Genomic DNA, 22156 nt, shown 5'->3' on the forward strand with positions numbered 1-22156 from the left:
CCAAACCACATTAACCTTAATAACTACTGTTAATTTTGTATTTAATTATTTTTAAGTGATATATAATTATTAATAACGGGGTTGGAAATGAAAAACACTTTATAAACACCCATATTCAGGTGTGCAGAAATATTATCCACATTTTCGTTACAGATAAAATGAGCCAAAAAAGAGATTTCACTCGGACTGAAAAGTCAAAAATTATTAAATGCCCATGAGAAGGATATAATACTAATACAATACTAAAATTGCAGTTAAGGCATGACCATAGGACAGTGAAAAGCTCATTGGGTCAGACAAAAATTCTCAAAATGACAATTTCTTTATTTGTTCCAATGTTTTAAATTGTGTCTTGTTCCCAAATAGAGGGAGTTTTTTCGATGAAAGCAATGATCTTCTGGATTTACGTATGTTTGTATGAGAGAGGCACTTTAACAGAAGGGCAAAGGAAGGTTTCAGCTTCCACCTCACCATTTCCTCTGAATTTCCCATTCAGGGTATTACAAGAAGCTTGAAAGAATTTACCACAAGGCTGTGAAAAATTACACAACAGCGTTCCCATGTATGAGGTTTTTATAGACCTACGCCTCAATATTATGACTTGATAATGAAACTTGACTTCATAGTTTTGACAATAAGGTATGACAGATTTATTTAATCAATATCTTTGGATATCATCAGTGATCAGTTAAAATAATCAAAATCCATGACAATTTTAATAATAGTGCCAAAGCAAAAATTATAGTGCAATATAAGTATTGGTTGAATTGTGCTTGTAGTCTCACACCTTTTGCAAAACTCTACAGTTTCACTCTCAGTTGCAACATTGTATCAATTTCTTTCAATCAGGTCACACAAGTTTGTAAAACGAGTTTTGTTTTGCCTTGCACTGGTCACTGAATTAGTTATAGCAGCTATTGTTATAAGATTGTATCAGTCTCTCAATGGGATATATGTTCTTCATATACTCTGTCCCATGACATTCCCTCACAGGCACATGGCAGCGTACAGTATAGTGTTAAATGACACAAGTGCTGGTGCATTATTTAATATGTGTAACTGATACAAAGCTCAGCCGGCTATAAAAAATGAATGAGGGGCCTGCATGCAAGCTATATGGCTAAAATGAAAGCAAGCAGTCTGAGATGCATGAAAGCAGTACTACCAAAGGGAATCTGGTGTTTTCTTAGAGGGAGGGGTTGACCACAGCTTTCCTGTCAGTTTCTCATTCAACATTCTGTCAAAGCTTATGTGGTAAAAGGAAAATATAGGCCAAGCCTGTACACCATACACTTAGTTTAATTATTTTGTTGATTAAAAACATAAAACAAATATCCATTGATATCTCAAAATATCTGATTATAGTCTCCTAAGACCCATGGGGGAAAAGTTTTTTTGAATCGAGTAACTTATTTTTTCAGTTACGTTGTTTAGGCGATAAGAAACAAATGGAAAAATTATATTTTATATACACTGTTAACATTTTTTTTGTCTCCAATTAAATATTTTCTAGTGACTGATCACATCTAAATTTTTCAGTTGGCCAAACTGAAATTCTGTAAATTGATACATTTTCAGTTGTCCGAATTGAAATTCTATGAACTGATGCAATTTAATTCACAGAAATTCAGTTCGGCCAACTGAAAATGGAGATGTGATCAGTCACTTGAAAATGTTCTATAGGAGACCTGTTTTTTTTTAACAGTGTATGTTATGCTACGTCATCATAAATGACATGAAATTGCATGTATAGGCAAAAACAAGCAATTTTTAGGTTTCTGTATTTTTGAACCAAATTTTGTTTCAAGATGATTATCAGCCTTGTTATGAAAGATATAAAGCAATGAATCAATATATCATTTTATTTTATGCAATATCTGGGTTTCCCTACTCTAATTTGTATATTAATGTGTTCTTGGAGCAACATTAACGAAAAAAGAAGTGTAGTAATGGAAGTAATAATTGGTAACTTTTCATAATAATAGACTATCTAATATATTATAGGAATATGTAATTTATTTCCCTATTCACTTGTTTTGTCTCCTGAAATACCTGGTAACAAAAAGTAATATTTTGATTAGAAACCCCATAACACTTGCTTAAAATATTGATTTATAACAAACCATTTGAAAAGTAGGCTAAGACTTAAATGATAATTGCTAAATATTATCGTGTTAAATTTGATAATTCACTCATAATTAAAGATGTTTTCGTGGTGAAACCTCAAAACAAATGGTCTCTCTGAAAAGGACTGTACAGGACATTTAGATAAAAACTGTGACATGTAGGCCTATGGTGTCAGATAAATTCACTCAATATAATGTCCTCGTACGTGGACAGTGGCACCCAGGAGGTTTGAGTTTTTTACGGACCCTCTGGCTCCCTCTTGTGGTCACGGACACCAGCTTGAAAATAACCGACTGGGGAAGAGTTGTGCACTCATGCAGTGTGTGCTGTTGAACGCTAGATGTCGCTGTCACCGTCTGTGGCGCTCGGCTGGTTGAGCCATGGGTTGAGCTGTCGGCGTCCTCGCGCGCCTCTAATGTGTCAGCGCCAAACAGCAGGAAAAAAAACTTCGGTAAAAATGGCGGAGGGTGCAACGTCTCTCAAAGGGTTGCGGGCGCAAATGGGTAAGAATTTACTGATTTACAAACTCTTTTGACATGTTCTCGTTGCGTAAATCAGTCATATGACATATCTTCAGTACTGTGGCTTTGTTTGGAGGTTGTTTGGACAGCTGAGGACTTACATCCATTACTTTCATTGAGGCGGTTTTGAGAGAGTTAGCGGGCTCAGATGGACGGATAACGGCCAGCTAACTGCTAAACTTACTCCAGCACCCGGCAACAAGTTTGTGTTTGTTCACTTGTATGTTCTTGTGGAGTTTAATGTTTAGATGGGATTAATTTACGACCCCCTACGCGTTTTTTAATGTTGTGTTTGCCGGATCTTGTTGGGAGGTTTGAAAAGGGATGTCTTGTTTGACAGGGCTACATCATCGCATCTTTTGTATGGCGCTCTCATGTCTTGACCTAACCTAAGTTATTCGTTTATTATTTTCGCATTATACTAAATATTCTCCCAACAAGGTGCTTGTAAATGTGTATAGGGTCACATAAGTTGGTTTATATATGCGCTTCCCATCTGACTAGCAAAAAGAGACTGAAATTGATGTCGAAAGAGTTCACGTATAAACTACAGAATCATTTGGAGAACTGCACGTTTGATGAAAGTGACCATTGTTTATTGAGTTGAGCCATAAGTGAAATCATCAAGTTTTAGTTTATTATTGCATGTGGAATTGATGCAGGCATCGATGTTTGGCAGTATATTTCGCTTGAAATATATATTATGTTAAGTGTGTTATAATATCTTATGTTGAGTGTGAGTTTCTGTCTTGCTGATGCTTTTGGCACTTTTTGCCAGTAATTGCTAAACAGGATGTCTACGTATGACTCTCACTACACTTGGAGATGGACCCTTAACTAGGTCGTTTACCATATATGATCTTTTAGGGTTAATAAACTGTAATTTTTCTCACTATATCACCATTATTGTAGCGTTTAGCAGCAAACCATCACATTCTATTTACTTATAGTGCCTCTTACGAAAACACGTATGCTTGTTTTGCATGCTTCTCTGCCTTGCTAATGAGGAATGATTTGCACTTTTGATGTATTGTGTTTAGCCTATGCCACTAATAGACTCGTAGATTTAGCTTTTACTGTAGCCTGTGGTTAATCTCATGGAGTTGTAAAAGATCTTGGGGCCTGTTGTGTAAGGTATGTCATTTTAGCTTCTCTTTTTATTGCAGCAGAGCTTGAATTCAGTATTCATTTGATTGTTAGAAATGGGTCACAGTGGGTTCACGTCAAGATCTGCATCCTGCCCGTGTTAACCCTGGCCTGACTGAAAACACAAGACTCTATATGGTCTAGTAGTCCTGTGGTATGAAAAAATCACATTATTTTTGTATTTATTTATTTATTTTGATTAATTTGTCTCTTGCATTTGAAAGCTATTATTGAAGAGGGTTAGAGCCATGTGATCTTGAGTTTTTTTGATATCATAATCCACCTGGCTGGTTATAAGTCAATATTAAACAGGTAGCACCTTTGTTTATCAGGCGTAATCGTTATTCTTGGTAGAATGAGGGCTGTAATTCTCATTGTTAATAGATAGCACCTTTCCTCTCTTATACACTTATATTTGTATTTCAGTCCTACAAGTGCTGTACATGACCTGCTGAGCTTTTTGACATTTGTTTAAGTGCTGCAGCATTCAAATGTGCAACCCACTCATTGAAAAATCCTACCTGTGGCAAAATTTCTGCAAAATATGTATATTGCTTTTAGGTTAAATGTCCATTGAACGTCCAAAAATGTAATTCAGTTTAAACCAAAATAGAGGAATGTGAATCTGCCAGTGTTTTAATGCAATGGTTGTTGTACATATATCCCAGCAGCTCAGAAATATTGTGCATAATATAACAGTATGTTCACACACCGTCGCAGACAAGAGCGTCAAAGTGGACGGAAGTCATTCATTTTCAATTGCATTAAGGCTACACTTCAATCAGGACAGTTATTGTATGGTAGGCCGCACACAAATTAATGTTAACGGGTTAGTTCACCCAAAAATGAAATTTGTCATTAATGACTCACCCTAATGTCGTTCCTCCATTCATCTTCGGAACACAGTTTAAGATATTTGATATTTTAGTCCAGAAAGCCAATAAAAACATCAAAGTAGTCCATATGTGACATTAGTTGGTTGATTAAAATCTCTTGAAGCATCGAAAATACACTTTGGTCCAAAAATAACAAAAACTGTGACTTTATTTAGCATTGTCTTCTCTTTTGTGTTCCTCAAATAAAGATTCAAATGATCATGAATCAGTGAATCAATCAATGATTCGGATCGCCAATGTCACGTGATTTCAGCAGTTTGTATCGCGTGTCAAACTGCTGAAATCACGTGACATTGGCGATCCGAATCAATGGGTGTGTTTACATGCACGTTCTTAACTTGATTATGCCTAATAAGCCGACAATGAACATGGTCATGTAAACGCTGTAACCCATTTTCTTTTATCGCAGTAAGGTCATAAACGGCGTAAGAATAAACTGGTCGAGACAGGTCGTTTTTTGCCTCTTACCCTGATTTTGCGTTGCATGTAAACGCATTAAAGGGCTACTTCAGCGATTAGCATATTGCTTTGTATCAGTAGAAACCCTGGAGTATATTCGAATGATTGTGCTCCCATATCCCCCTGAGACAAGAGATTTATGCATTTCATTTCTGGAAAAATTCCTCTGATGACGCAAATATCATCAATTTTCGTCATCGGAGGAATTTTTGGCCAGAGGCTAAAGTACAGAGGCTGACTACAGCCAGCAGAGGGAGCTATTTCCGCATGTTTTCAACCCACGCATGGTGGATGAGAGGTCGCACTCACAGCTCAGCTCGCCGCTGCAGGCATTCATGTAAATAGGGCGGCCGGCGCAGCAAAGTTAGTGTTTTAAATTCTCAAATTAATTAATATATGGGTAATAAGGTTAATCTTCCAAATGCATGAACTGAAAACGCACCAGACTGAACATGCACTGTGAATGTATACCGCGAGTGCAGTCGCGTTTACCTCAGTTCTCATCATGAGAGCTCATTCAGCTTAACACAAATGTATGTAATCTGACTCCTGCAGCGTTTGTAACTGTAAATTGTAAATTTGTTTTGAATAACAAATAACTGCTGTCCCTTTAAGACTAACGCACTCCTGGATCCTGAACACTGTTCCTGTTACTCATTCTTCATTTCTTCCTGAATTGTTTACGACTGTGTTTACATTAATACTGTTCAGAATGTGCACTGAGCATTTTTTTGAGTGTATTTGACCAATAATAAGTTGGAAAAAGAAGCAAATGTTTGCGTTTGTATGTCAGAGGCGGCTTTATAACGGTATGTGTATGTTCTTCAGATATAAGTGCGACACTGCGGTTATTAGTAGAATTATGTGCAGTCCTGCGTGAAATTCCGACCAATCTCACACACTAACACGCTGTCATGAGGAAAAGTCCAGCGTTCGCCGCGTTCAGAGGGTTAACCGGGCTGAATGAGAATATGCGGGTGTGTGTCAACTCGCTGTTGGCGTGGAGAGCGCAGCTGGGATCGATACTGTAGAAACTGAGCAGGCTATCGTATCTTTTCAGATATTTCAGTATCGATATTTTTGACAACACTACACAGTTACACTGTGCCGACCCAGGCTTTTTAAAGTGTGAAATAAATTCATACCTTTTAACTCCAGCGCTGCTTAACGTGCTCCATGGCTAAAAGAACAAGTGGGCGCGGCAAGCACTTCTGGAAATCAGTGGCCATGGAAACCAAAACTTGCACGTTTGGAACCGATGATCGGAATCGAAAACTAATTTTCTAAACGATTCCAATGGCATCGTTATTTTTTAAAGTTTCCAAGTTAAGGCCCTTTCACTCTGGACGCGATTTTGACGTGCAATGTTTTTTTTTCCGATCAGCTGTTTGTGTAATGAGCGCTTCCACACCGAACGCGAATGTGCTGAGGCGAAAAAACAACATTTATTCGTTTCGTTTCGATGTCGATTTTTTTTTTTTTATTCTAGCGGCGACAAAAACGGCTTCAACCAATCACATAAAAGGAAACAAAAGTAACGAAATGTCCAGTTGATGTCACAAGCTATTCAACTTTACCTTTGCCAGGCATGGCATTTCTCATGAGATTACAGCTGTAAGCTGTACAGCTGCAGCTGTGTTCGCCCACTGTATGCTAAAGGGTGCTTTCACACCTGCCTCATTTAGTTCGGTTGAATCGTACTAGAGTTCGTTTCCCTCTTTGGTGCGGTTCGTTTGGTCAGGTCTGAAAGCAGCAATCGCACTCGGGTGCGCACCAAAAGCGGACCAAACAAGCGTACCGAGACCTCCTTGAAGAGGTGGTCTCGGTACGTTTTCAAACGAACTCTGGAGCGGTTTGTTTGTGGTGAGAACGTGATCCGACCTCGAACAGAACCAACTGCAAAAGTACTGATCATTTTTGGACTGAACCAGCTGCCGTAGTTAGCTGCGCTGACATTGTGTGCATGATATTATTACCTGATAGATCGTTGGCAATATTTTCGGAAGATGGAAGCATGTCAAGAGTTAATAATTAATGCACGCCTCCTCTTGAAGTGACGAGCGATGCGCGCTCGCCGCCTGCAGTGCATTAGAACGTTGTTTTCATGTCGCATCCGAGCTTCATCATAGAAATGTTTTGTTTGCATACTGTGGTAAATACACACCGTTTAGTAGATTATGGCCAGGGACAAAACTGGCCCGCGCAGTCGTCTCTCCATAGTGTTATTATAGTTTGCTGGCTTTGCCTCGCCTGTTGGAATTTTCCCACACGTAAATTCTGACCAATCGAAAAGCCGTTTAGGAAATACGCCATGGCCAATGAGTGATGTGGATGTTGTCACGTGCCTGCGATTTGGTTCGTTTCAACTGGTTCGGACCAAAGCAATCAGTGTGGTGTGAAAAGGAACCAAAAAATCTGAAAAATGCAACAATGTATAATTGTTTGCCCTTGGTTCGGACCAAATGAACCGAACTAGAGATGTGAAAGCACCCAAAGACAGCAATAACTTATAACCTTTTATAAATAGTTGATTTTTTTCGAAACATTACTAAACATACGCCTGTGGCATTGAAATGTTAACATTGTGACTCGACTGGAAACATCTGCTCGGATCGATTGATTCCCTGAAGTGCGCGGTTTGTCTCGTCAGATGCGCTGCCGTCTCTGGAGGAGATCCTCAAATTGTCCCAAAGACTTTAGAAAGTAAGTGCTGAATCGGCCGCAATAAAGTTTTAGCTCCTGTACAAGATTAGCATCCTCCCCTTCAGACTCTCTGTTCTATAAGTAGGGTCCTATAAAATCTGTTTTATTTTTTCCCAAATTCCGTTTTTTCCGTTTTAATTTTTGCAAATTCCATTTTTTTCCATTAAAATGTTTGGCAATTACCCTTTATTGTTATTTTAGTGAAAAAAAGTGTGCTTTTAATGTTGATATAATAGAACATAAAACAAAAAATAGGAATGACCTTAAATTTATTGAGGTAACAAACATCACATTTACTTTTTAGGACAAATACTGCATGATGCAACATAACACTGCACTTCAAGTACTTCAAATATTAATGGTTATTAGCTTTAAACTTTCTGGTAAAATACATTATAGTAGTTTATATAAGTTAAAATGAAAGTGCTCCATTAGCTTTTTCTTTCAAAATCATAAGAATCTTCTTTTACATACAGTACTATTAAGTGAAACATTTAAAGTTGAAAATTAACATGAAAAAATAACACATTTCACCATGAAATCATGTAGTGAAATGTTCTGTGTGCAATCACCATTATGATATCCAGAGCTGTGAAAAATAAAGATACACGAAAACACAACACTGCCTGAAGTTTTTTCCCCAACTTCATAGGCCCCTTTAAATTATTAAAACTAGATGCTTATTTTAACTTTAAGGTTACTTTTATTATGTAAACTACCCATATACAGCATTTTAAATGTGTTTGGAACAGAGGGGAAAACGGTCGCATTTGCAGCAGATATGCATTGCTGTCTAATGTGCCCATTATAAATCAAAGCACGAGATGACCGGGGTCGAGAAGAACGCCAGAAAATCTGACAGAATGGACAATATTTGTCTGTCTGTACAATACACGAGCCGCGGTTCAGCTGCACGCGCGACCGATGCTGCCTGAGCACAACGAGCGCGCGGCTCTCGCTCTCCATACGCAAAGCTTCTGCGCCGCCTGCGCGTGCAGTGTGAAACCGCCGTTAGCGTTGAGTTTCTTAACTTTTTCGCCGCCGAAAGCAGAGCCGTGGAGACCAACTTCGCCATACTTTCCTTGTTTTGAATGGCGAGCTGAAATTACGGGAGGGGTTGTGTCGCGAAGATTTGCTTCCCCTGGTCTTCATTTTCCTCAGACATATTTTCTCCACCCACACGACACAGAATTTCATTACAAATATGTAAAATTCCGTGGAAATCTGCATTAACACCAGATTCCGCGTTTATATGCAGATTCCGCGTTAATATGCCAATTCCGCGATTCCGTCCGTGATTCCGTGATCGTGGAAATTATAGGGCCCTATATAAGACTGGCTGCACCCAAAACCTTCTTCTCGGTCCTTTAAATAAAATGAAAAGCTCGTCTTCACTGAATGATGAAGTGCCCGTGTTTTCTCAGCTGTCGCTGCGAATGTTTTGGAATGTTTGAGCTCTGAAACGTCGCAAATTTGTGTCGCGGCTGATGTGAATGGTTTTGACGCAAAATATTCGCTTATTTGTTACGCGTCCGGTGTGAAAGGACCTTTAGAACCGGTTCTCGATGACCAGCCTTAATACAGATTCATCTTCTCAGCACTGAAATACCCCTTTAAGTGACAATGGATTTTTGCTTCTAGTCGGTTTTGAAAGAAAAGAAAAAAACACATAGGAGTCACCTAAGGAGGGAATTTCCCAAATTGAAATTTCCTTATTTTCCAAAATGAAATTCAGGCCCTGGTAAGATTTAAGAGTTTTCCAAAAGTGTTGGGAGATGCACATATTTCCAGTGAGCCCATGTTGCACGAAAAGTCCAGAGCTTATGATGATGCTATCAATAGCCTCCCAGAAGCAAGCATAACGTACTGCCCAGTGCCCACACGTCATCTTTGCTCTACCTCTTGAAATAGCCTGAGCTTATGTAGCTCAGGTGTCCCCACTAATCATGTACAAGAACTACATTGTGAATGGCGTTGGGTCAACTAGTTCATCTAGACTTTTTTTTAATTTTTACTTTTTTGATATCTTTAGCAGCAGTGCATTTACTTTAATTATACTGTGATTAAGCTGTGAGAATGTTTGGAGAAACATTCGGTAAAAGTTGCATCTTTTAAATTCATTGCCTTTAACCATCATTGCAACAGCCGTACATGTTCACACATCTCTTTAGATCAGGCGTTCTTGACAGAGTTAAGCTCTAACCTTCATTAAAGTCCACTTTTTTATGCTCTTCCCTCACTAACTTCTCTCTGTCTCACTCACTCAGATGTACATCATTGCTTACATTGCATGAGTGCTACTAGCACAACCCTTGAAATGGGTTTTAATGGAATGCCTTGGCCTAAGCCATTGATTACTTGTGGGTAAATTAAGTTCACACACTGTAAGTTGCTGTTGTGACATCAAAGTCGTGTTGCACTGTATGGGAAAAAATAAATAAATACAACTTATACAAGGTTAAACATTGAAAGCAATCTTTGACTTTTCAAAATGATAAAATTGAGCAGTTTTTGATTATTTTAGCAAGTGTGACAGAGCGGAGTGGAAACATGTCCTACTCCATGTGCTGCTCTCTAGTGCCCCCCGCAATCTTTGATTGTTAATTTTATGCCCATCAAAGACAAAACATAGGAATTATAGTTTTTATAGTAATATTTAAAATAATTTAATGATAGACTAGTACACTGTAAAAAAATCAGGTCTCCAATTGAACATTTTGTAGTTTTTTTCACTAAAAGAATTTAGTATTCAAATAACCAATTATTTATTTGAAATATACTTGATACATTTCTGTTTTAACAATGTAGTTGCTGTTAATAATAGCTTGTTACTGGTGTTGTTTATTGCTATTCATTTTTGGCTATGAAATATTTAGCATTTTTCTTATTTTATATGATTTCTGATACGTTTGTACAATATTTACCTTTATATTTCATGTATATTTTCAGACAAGATTTAAAAAAAATAATAATAATTTGTTTTTCATTTGCACCATGATGATCACTTCAGGTGTGGTGCACTTGGAATTAACTTTTTTTAACTAGAGGGTTAATAAAGAAAATGTTACCTGAATCATGTTGTAGTTGCGTTTTTAAGTTGATTAGTTTAGCATTTAAAAACAACAACAACAACAAAAAGAAAATAGTGAAAATAGAAAAAACAAATTTTTGCCATATAGCCCAACCTACATTCAGGCAACTCACCAACTAGTTAATTTTTGTATCTTTCACAACGCTGCATGTGTTTGTATTTTTTAAAATGTGTGTATGTAAAATCACAGCTGTGCCTTCTGTTCAGGCCTGAATAATTGAAAAGTGCAGGCACGTTCCTCCCCGGGCATCTGCCCCAGAGCACTTCCTGTTGTCCCAATAACAGGCTGCTACTTCAGCAAAAAAAAAAAAAAAAAAGAGTGAGGCAAACAGTGAGTGGTAACAGGACCCCACTGACCCACTGAGCGCTAACGCTCTCTGACTGCTAGGTCTCCTTGGATGTGCATTGCAGGACATAGAGAGCATAGTGTTGCTATTTGTATAACTGTTCTTTGTGTTCTGTCAGACTGAGAGAATAAAGGTTTGTTGAACAGCCCATCTTGTGATCTGACAGTTTAAACGGGGCAGCTGTTGTCAGAAGGGATGATGCAATCCGTGTCATTTTTTAGTGTGTTTTCGCTCCAAAAAAAAAAAAGCAAAATGACCGGCATCAGTTCAGTTGTTTAAATATTAAGAACTATGCCAACTGGCTTTTGATTGTGTAGCAGTGAAATAAGGCAATAGTGCAGAACTGATGTGATAACTTTGTTTTGACACCAAGTGTGCTGCACACATCCTAAAAAGTGATGCCAAAGTGTCTCGGTCACCCCCCAGGTGGTTGGTCCCAGTATATAGCCCCGTTTCCACCACAGGAACTTTACCCAGGAACCAGGAACTTTGGGGGTGGTACTCCGTGTCTAGACCGCAGGAACCAGGGTCTAAATGAAGTTCCGGGTAAATATTTCCCCCTCCAAACGGCCCTGCTCGCGAGGTAGTACTTTTTCAAAGTTCAGTAACTTTCAAGGGCGGGCCTTGTGTGCTGAACATAGTGATTGGTTTAGCTCACTCAGCATTTTATTTCAACCGGCATTTTTAAAAGTCTTTTGCGAGGTTCGGTCTACGTTCAGTAAATATCAGTCTTGCTCTCTGTCTGATGGCGCGCGTTCGTCTCAGCCATCTCACGTGCGATGTCCGTAATAGCTGATAATAATATACATTGTCATATTAAATCTAGCTTTACAAGCTTTCTGAATATGCTGCATGCTGCTGAATCTGCATATTAGGGCTCTTTTCTGTCGTTGTTAATTACCTCTTTAGTAAACCTAACGTTATACATAACCAGCAAAAGCAGCACAGCTTGAATCTCTTCCATACTGGTTATTCATTTTTTTACAATCTATATTTTTCACCATGTAAACGACCTGACCGATTACTTTTAAGTGTGCGTCCTTACATGACGTGACGGCGCGCGCCGCGCTCATGTTGACAAGAGAGGAAAGTTAATTTTTCTGAGGGGTAAACTTTTTATTTCGTAAGTTATGAAGATAATGTTGGAATAATGACGCAGCGTATATTGCCCCAGGCAGTTTTTACTTTAACTGCGCCTGAAAGAAGAATTTTTTTTTTTTCTGAGATGATTATTACACTTTACAACAAATAAATAGCTTATAATACTGTATTAGTCCTGGTTGCTATGGCTACAGTTAACACATTCCAGCTGCTGGAGAAAACAGCGTTGACATTTTTGATGCGGCAGACAAACTGCATGTCACAAAATGATTGCGATTGAAAGTCATCACATGTAAACACCAGATCAGTTTAGATAATGTCTCATGTAAACAGTCCACTAAATCTTTCAATCGGTACGCACAAAAATGATTACTCCGTCACTGACTTGGAGGAGCAGTCGCGCGCAGTCCTACATCACCGGACTAATTTGCCTAATCTTCACGGAACTTTATCGCGGTGGAAACGCAGACAGTTGCAGGTCTGGGGGGGAGAAAAGTTCCTGTAAAAAAGTTCCTGGTAAAAATTGTTCCGGGTAATTTTGGTGGAAGCGGGGCTTATCTCATAAACCCCTCCCCTGATACTGCTCCATTGGGATGTGATTATTGGGGCGTGTTTTAACCGAACCAGGAAAGACCTCAATTGGATAGAACTACAACCAATCAGAGCAACGGAGTAAATGACGTATGTGGAGCGACACATAGTAGAGAGGGAAGTTTGGATCATTTTACTCAGATCTTTGAATCTCGTTTAGCAAAATGAATCTTTTTCATGTCATTTCGTACATTTTATCAGAATATGATTAAAACATCACAATAAATTCCCCAACACATCTAATACTTATGCAAAAGTTGATCACATTTGGAGTAAAAAATAAATTAAAAGCTAATGCAGCCACAGCCAAACTTTAAGAAATAATTTATTAATTGCTCAGCTGGGTCTTCAGGCTGTCTGTCCACCTCACCTCCAAGTAACAGTTGTTCTTCCTTTTGTCACTTCACATTTAATCACGTCGGTTCCCTGGAAAGATAAGTAACGTTACAATCTTTTTGTCTCGGGTTTGAGTTGTCAATTCCGTCATCAGTGTCTGATCTGGGCCATGACAGCCCTATATGCAGTACCTGCAGTACGATGGCCTTTAGTGTATGCTCTCTCAATACAAAATTAACAAATCGCTCTCTGAGACAACTAGTTGTCAACTTGTTGTCAACTCGTTGTTTAAAGGTGTCATGAACTGGCTTTTTTAAAAAAAAAGTATACTGTTGTCTGAGGTCAACTAATGTTTGTGTGGTTTTTACATTCAAAAACATCATAAACCAAATAAGTAATAGGGTATTTTCTACACTGCACTGTAACGGATTTTTGTAATTTGAACAGTATTTTACTGTAATATGTACAGTATAATACTGTTAAATGTACTAACAGTATAATACTGTTAATAGCAAAGGATTATGGGACAATATATGTTTACTACTGTAATTATTCTCTACTGTAAATCGATTTACAGTAGCGACAATGCCCGCAAAAAACTGACCAATGACAATGGAGACTTCTTTTCAAGTTTTTTTTTTTTTTTTCGGTTGGTGGGGGCAAATGAGGAAAGACTCAACATAAAGGTTAGTATTATTTCTGTCTTGATTTTATTTAAAACTGAGATATTTTCAAACTCATTCACTTATTATCAACAACCTAACATGAACCAGTGCTGCAAATTGAGTGAGTTTAGCAAATTTCTGTCAAGAGACTTTTTTCTGCATGTTTGTCAAGGCGGGTGGTTAACATACGGTCGTCCTTGTGATTTTTGTTACTTCAACGGGGTGAATAAAGGTTTTCATTGACTAATAGTTAGTGAAATAGGAAAAAAGCTCTTTTAATGTTCATCTACCTCATTTAAATTAGCTAAGCAGGGGCAGCAAACTACCTTAAAACACCGAAAGAAAAAAGAGACGGTTGCACACCGGACGCAAAGCTCAGATTTAAATCTTCTTCTGACAGAAGAGCTGCACGATGTGTGTATCTTGCAGCACAGGGTGAAATCAGTAACGTAAGTTATGTACATTGGCGATTTGAAGGAAATAAAATATAAATTTAATATAAAACCTTGAAATGGCGCTCCGTGGCACGGCAGGATTTTGATCAACTCCCAGAGTGGCCGCGGACAGGCACCGAATGCCGCCACCGGTGTGTTGTTAAGTTACACTGTTCGAATTTCAGCGGCGCCGTGCCGAGCTTTGCGTCCGGTGTTCGAGGTTGTAATCGTTTTTCATTGACTAATATTTTTCATTGACTAATGACTAACAGCATTTCGAACTGAATCTGTTGTTTTTGTTTAAAGTTTGCTGTTAAAACCGCCATTTGGAACATGGGAGGTGTCTTGGAGTGTTTTTCTGGCGGTTACAGTCTTCTGAGGAAACTGGTAAGCAGAAGCTGGTGATTATTTGACTCTTTTAAAACGTTAAACTTATATCGTTAAGATACAGTTTAAAAAAGCAACAGTCAAGATGGTTGTGCAGTTTGTGTGCAAACACTGAAAGTTGTCTGTGCGAATGCATTGCAGATTTTACACCCTCTTGTGAACGCATGTTGGAGATTAATATTTTGTAAATAAATTGTTAGATTATGTTTTATTTAGGCAGCAGCCAATCCAACCAGGCTGTACATCACAAGCACTTATCCTAAAGCTTTAAGGCTGCATTTATTTGATCAGAAACAGTAATATTTTGAAATATTATTGCAATTTAAAATAATTGATTTCTTTTAAAATATATTTTTAAATGTAATGTATTCCTGTTATCATTACTGCAGTTTTCAGTGTCACTTGATCCTTCAGAAATCTTTGTAATTTAGATGGCTTACTGCTCAAGAAACATTTCTGATTATTATCAATTTCTTAAGACACAAAACAATCGGTTTCTGTGAGAAACAAAAAACTATTTGTTATTTTTTTACCTCATATCCTGACGAGTCATATCAAGTTTTCCCATCGTCTATTACTTCCATCTGATAAGGTTAAAATGACACGATCCTCATTAGTTTGACCTTATCAGATGGAAGTCACAGCCGATTGGAAAACTTGATGAGACTCGTCAGGATATGATGTAAAAAAATAACAAATACTGTTGTGTTTCTCACAGAAACCAATCGCTGCGTGTCTTCAGGAGCAGCAGGGTTTTTGTGCATGTTGTCTAAGCATGTTTTTTTTTTTTTTTTTGTATGTTTTGCTCTCATAGACTTGTTACCCATTCACACCATTATATGACTGGCACACAGCAACGGTTGGAGTAAAAAAATCTTCATTTGTGTTCTCCTGAAGAAACAGACACACCTACATGTTGGATGCACAGGGGGTAAGCAGGTAAACATCACATTTTCATTTTTGGGTGAACTAACCCTTTAAAATAAAGTTACGTTATTAAGTGAAAGACACTGAAGCGCATTCTTAAGTTGAATGGGCTTTTTCATTGGACATTTGCTGGCTTGAATGAATGGTAAATGGACTGCATTTATATAGCGCTTTTAACAGACCCTATGGCCATCCAAAGCGCTTTACATTTTGCCTCGCATTCACCCATTCATACACCGACGGTGATGTCAGCCATGTAAGGCGCCATCCACCGCGTCGGGAGCAGCTGGGGTTAGGTGCCTTGCTCATGGACACTTCGACACTTGGTCAGGTGGAACCGGGGATCGAACCACCAACCTTTCGGTTTGTAGACAACCTACATGAACCACTGAGCCACTGCCTCCCCATGAATGAACCAGAAGCATCGCACCAAAGGAGCGCGCACAGCGTGTTAACGGGATAGTTTACACAAAAATGAAAATTCTGACATTAATTAATTACTCTAATGTCGTTCGACACCTGTAAGACCCCCTTTCATCTTCAGAACACAAATGAAGATATTTTTGTTGAAATCCGATGGCTCAGAAAGGCCTTCATTGACACCAATGTCATTTCCTCTCTCAAGACCCATAAAGGCACTAAAGACGTCGTTACAAAGCCCATCTCACTACAGCGCCTCTACAATCACTTTATGAAGCGACAAGTATAGTTTTTGTGCGCCAAAAAAATATTAAATAACGACTTGTATAGTGATGGGCATTATGAATCAGCATATTGATTCATGATTTGGATCGCCAATGTCACGTGATTTCAGCAATTTGGCAGATTGACACGCGATCTAAATCATTAATCAATACGCTGATTTATAACCAGTCAAAGCTTTGTTTTGAAATCGGCCTATCACTATATAAGTCGTTATTTAGTTTATTGCACACTAAAACTCTTCTGGTCTCTTCATAAAGTGATTGTAGAGCCGCTGTAGTGAGATGGGCTTTGTAGCGACGTCTTTAGTGCCTTTATGGGTCTTGAGAGAGGAAATGACATTGGTGTCAATGAAGGCCTTTCTGAGCCATCGGATTTCAACACTAATATCTTCATCTGTGTCTGAAGATGAAAGGGGGTCTTACAGGTGTCGAACGACATTAGAGTAATTAATTAATGACATAATTTTCCTTTTTGGGTAAACTAACCCTTTAACACACTGTGCGCGCTCCTTTGGCGCGATGCTTCTGGTTTATTCAAGCCAGCAAATTTCCAATTAAAAAGCCCATTCAACTTTAGAATGCGAACTTTAGTGTCTTTCACTTAATAACGTAACCATGTCTTAATGCCAGAGACTGCTCTATATCTGTATATGCCATTCCTAATGCAGAGTAAAATGATGTTTCATCAGTCATCTCTATCTCCGACTTCTGTGGTTAAGTAGGATATACTGACCGGTGTGGTTCCCTAAACTTAACTTGTGGCCACGATAAATAGATGTTGTTCTCTCAAAATATGAAGTCAAGGCCACGACATGTCGTTAACTCAACAAAATGATCTCGTTGAGTTACGATGGAGTTACGATGGCCACGATTAATTATCACGTTCCCATGACTTAATAGGACATTCCCACAAAATAATATCTCGTAGCAACAACATATCACGTTCCCACGAGTTTATATGTTGTGGCCACGACAAAACTAAGTGAACCAAACATGTCCAAACATGTCCCCTACCGGTCAATCTACTGAATCACATAAGTATTCCCCTAAAAATTATCTTCATTCACAAACCACTGTTAACTTTAACAGAAAATGTAAGCTTAGGCTACTGGATGTTTGAGTTGGCATGGCAGAAAGCACGCAAAGTGATGTCTCTTTATAATCACTAAAAATGTGCCCCTCGTTTTAAAGGGTTCATCCAAAAATGAAAATGATTTCATTAATTACTCACCCTCATGTCATTGGAAACCTGTAACACCTTTGTTCATCTTCGGAACACAAATGAAGATATTTTCGTTGAAAGCTGATGGCTGAGAAAGGCTTCAGAAAGGCCTCCATTGGCATTCAGTACATTCCCACTCACAAGGCCCATAAAGGCACTAAACACATCGATACAAAGTCCATCTCACTACAGTGGCTGTACAATCATTTGATGAAGCGACGTGAATAGTTTTTGTGCGCAAAAAAAAAAATCAAAATAATGACTATCTGCCAAGTTATTGTCTTCCGTGTTGGTCTCAGACGTGAAATAACGCGAAAGCGGCACTCCTCTTCTGGGTCATGTATCGAACGGCGAATCTGCGTCATATTCTCGCGCATGTGTCGAGTTAATGTCAGTTACTTGGTGGATAAAGTAGTTATTTTGACTTTTTTTGCGCACAAAAACTATTCCCGTCACTTCATCAAATGATTGTACAGTCCCTGTAGTTAGATGGACTTTGTATCGATGTGTTTAGTGCCTTTATGGGCCTTGTGAGTGGGAATGTACTGAATGCCAATGGAGGCCTTTCTGAAGCCTTTCTCACCCATCAGCTTTCAACAAAAATATCTTCATTTGTGTTCTGAAGATGAACAAAGGTCTTACAGGTGTCCAATGACATGAAGGTGAGTAATTAATGAAATCATTTTCATTTTTGGGTGAACTAACCCTTTAATTGCAATCTCACAAATTTCCATTATAATCTGTCTACACTGTTCTTTATTAATATAGTACATATTGCTTTTATTAACATCAAAGAGCATACATCACCATGTTATAACTGTTGGGAAAGCAGTGGTTTGATAAATGTTTTTTTTTTCTCTTGTGCTTGCAGGTTCATTCTGAGAATAAACCCTGATGGCACCAAATGGCAATCAAAATCACAGATCAGCCAGACATCTGGAAAAAGGGTCCAGAGAAAAATCGTCATCCTAAATCCTCTTGTGGCATCTTTCATCAGAGCTTGTTGACTTCGATTGGCAAAATTATTGAAGGCTTGTTCTGCTTTTCAGTATGTTTACATTTTTAGCCTTGTTAAAGGGTTAGTTCACCCAAAAATGAAAATTTGATGTTTATCTGCTTACCTCCAGTGCATCCAACATGTAGGTGTCTTTATCCCCATTCGCACGAGACTAGTATTATCTGTGGACCTCTGGTGGTTTGTAATAATTGCAGAGAATGTCTGTGATCTTAATCCCGTGCAAATCGGCTATGTCTGTAATTTGTAAAGTAAAAATTCCCCCGCAAATTACCTACCATCTTTCACCGAACACCGAGGTCCTGTGATAATATTAGTCCCGTGCGAATCAGCATCTCTGTGATTATGGCCAGGATTAGGCGGATCGTATATCATTTTTGTAAGGTTTTTGTTTCCTTTGCGCATTTCTATCTTTATCTTTCACTTTTCACTTTATCTTTTCTTTTGAATGGGTAAACAATTCTATCAGAGCAAAAAAAAAAAAAAAACATGCTTAGAAAACATGCACAAAGAGCCCTGTGGCTCATCACAACACATTGATATATTAAGACACAAAACGATCAGTTTGTGTGAGAAATCGAGCCATATTTGTATAATTTTTTGTTACATCGAATACAACGCTATATCCAACAGCTTGGAACACACTTCACTTCCGGTAAGGTGAAAATACACACTCTGGAAATGGGATATACAAGCCAGAGCGTGTATTTTGACCTTACCGGAAGTAATAGACTTGTTACCCACTCACATGATTATATGACCTACACACATCAACGGTTGAGTTAAAAATCTTGATTTGTGTTCTACTGAAGAAACAAACACACCAACATGTTGGATGCACTGGGGGTAAGCAGATAAACGTCACATTTTCATTTTTGGGTGAACTATCCCTTTAAATACACAAGATGAATTCAAATACATTTGCAAGATATACTTTTTAAAGTAAATCTTAAACAGTTAAACAAAACAGCATATTTTAATGACAAATGTTCATGAGGACTCGTGCATTTTTTGGGGTAAAAAACTGTTTACAGTGCTGCCACACCTGTTGTTAATTTCATGGTTTGTCTTTTTAAAATCTGTTTGGTTTGGTTGTTTTGTTTCTTTGTTTTCTGTGTATGCTGAATTCTGTGTTAAATAAAACTGACTGCTGTGATTAGATCTGTTTCATCAACTTTATTGCAATCTTACGACATGTAGATTAAAATTAATTATATTTTGTTTAAAGTAAATTAAGCTAATTTAAAATCGTAAAAAAAATTATAATTCTGTAATAGGAAATCAATTATAATACTGTAAATAAAAATATGGTACTTGTACTGTAAATGAAATACAGTACTCATACTGTAAATAAAAATACAGTATTTATACTGTAAATGTCATTACAGTATACCTTATTATTACTGTAAATTAAATTACAGTAGTGATACTGTAAACACTTTTACAGTAACTTACTGGCATCCAGCTGCCAGTAAGTTACTGTAAAATTTACAGCAACCCTTTTACAGTGTGGTTTTTAGGCTCTCTCCAAAACACACTGGGTTCTTATGGGCGTGCTGCACTGGAGACTCGGAAGTAAATGCCCACGGCTAGGATTGGATAAGATTTGCATATTTAATGAGCTTCAGCTCCCCTGTCAGTTCACATGAGGGAGAGGGGAGATTGTTTTGAAAGCAGCAACCGGAATGATTCTCTCTATCACAGGGCTCGTAAACGTCTTTATCAAACAAACACAATGATTTTTTTCTCATTCACCCGCGATTGATTGGACTATTATTTTTATATTACACATAGCCCGCACGATTGGTCGATATAAGCACGAACCACACACACACACACACAAACACACACACACACACGTGTTCGCGCATGTCACCCTTCAAATGTCAAGTCGAGAGAGACAACACCACAGATCAAGAACGGAATATTATGAGATACATCGGCCTGCCGGGCTTTGCGAGCCCTGGCCTATACGTGTCTGAGTCCAGCATGCTGAGGTATGTTTCTGTTAGACACCAGGGATGGAAATTAGCACCCGCCACCAGCCAAATGCGGGTGATTTTGAGCTGTGGCGGGTAAAAACTCACTTCACCTACCGGCCACCGTGGCGGGTAAATAAAAATAGCATACTGTTTCCCCTCTTTGTAAACTTTGTTCAATGCATGCGAGTGCGGCCGTATGTCCGAAAATGACCCATAGAGAAATGACCAGTCGTTTTCGCCGTCATTTCCCAGATGTAGTGCCAGAAGGCGCGAATAAGAACTCGCGCACGCCGAGAGAAGATCCGGCACTGCTCATCATCCGAAAGCGCGCACTCGTCTCACAGCGCGCAAATATTGAGTTCTTTTTCAAGTCTTGTGCTTAAACGGACAAACTCACACAAAAAGTATGTCAACATGTCCATCTTGATGAGTATCCAAGCAGACATTGTCTGAATATGCCTCAAGTGAACTGTATAGAGTCGAGAAAGACGAGCATATCCTTCTATTAGGTCTTAAAGGGGCAGTAGCCTTTACTGCTCTGTTTAATGTCAAACAAAAGGACATCACGCACTGCTCTTGATTGAATAGCTTTTGTAAGTTTAATAAGGATTAATCTTTAATTTAAACAGTTAAATATGCAGTTATTTTACATTTGATTACTTTATTCAATTTCTGTACCCTTTCTGCAGGCCAGTAGGCCAATACATTATTATTTAATGTACACATAAGTGAGGTCAAGAACAAAACACATTTTAGTTTGAATTTTATTTTATACTGTTGGTTGTTGCAATGTGCTAAATAAATATTTGCATAATTTGTAATTGATTTATTACTTGAAACTTTAATATTAATTAATGGAATTGTAATGCCTTGATTTTTTTTGTAAAGTTACACAGTCATAGCATTAGCCATAAATGCAATGGATAATTGGCATAATTTCATAATTTCTTTATTTCTAGTGTTTCGGTTTCAGGCAATTATTTTTATTTTGGTGCATCCCTACTGACAATGTTCTGCTCGGTATGTCGTCAACACGCTTCAGAAGATGCCAAAACTAGTAGTTTCATTGTTGGTACTAAAAACCTAAAACTGGAAGCCATAAAAGACCACAAATCATCCAAATGCCACATCCAGGTAAAAATTTATTAAAAAAAAGAGCGCACAGAGACCTACTCATTTAATAAAATGTATATCAGTTAATGGTTTGTGTGTGTATAAGAGAAAATGTCAGCATTTCATTGAGACTTGAGATTAAATAAACTGCTTTAGTATTGTAGAGCTTGTAGTATTAATTTTTCACGTGCAATTACACATTATCGGTTAAAAACAAGAAAGTGGCTGGTTAAAACATGGAGTGGCTTGTAGATTTTGAAATCCACCAGCCACAGTGGCCGGTGGACAAAAAAGTTAATTTCCATCCCTGTTAGACACGTATAAGCAAAACGATCTATAACAAAGTTTTACTCACATTAGTGTTGCACCATTCCTGTCAGATGAAAATC

At 38.1% G+C, this 22156-nt stretch overlaps 1 protein-coding gene and 1 long non-coding RNA gene across 16 annotated transcripts in view; both read left to right on the plus strand.

Moving 5' to 3' along the window:
* The first annotated feature begins 2512 nt into the window (after positions 1 to 2512).
* Positions 2513 to 22156, plus strand: part of map7d3 (MAP7 domain containing 3) — a 56507-nt gene continuing 36863 nt past the window's right edge. For all 15 annotated transcript variants that reach the window (XM_067457640.1, XM_067457641.1, XM_067457642.1 and 12 more), the window contains exon 1: positions 2513 to 2630. In XM_067457640.1, the coding sequence (XP_067313741.1) occupies positions 2543 to 2630 (88 nt within the window). In that variant the 5' untranslated portion in view covers positions 2513 to 2542. The remainder of the gene's footprint in view (positions 2631 to 22156) is intronic.
* Positions 13977 to 18607, plus strand: LOC137092317 (uncharacterized). Its single transcript, XR_010908215.1, has 4 exons — positions 13977 to 14004; positions 14724 to 14804; positions 15619 to 15743; positions 18529 to 18607. It is a non-coding gene; the product is annotated as an uncharacterized lncRNA (long non-coding RNA).

Source organism: Pseudorasbora parva, chromosome 11 (assembly GCF_024679245.1).
Source record: "Pseudorasbora parva isolate DD20220531a chromosome 11, ASM2467924v1, whole genome shotgun sequence".
Lineage (NCBI taxonomy): Eukaryota > Metazoa > Chordata > Actinopteri > Cypriniformes > Gobionidae > Pseudorasbora > Pseudorasbora parva.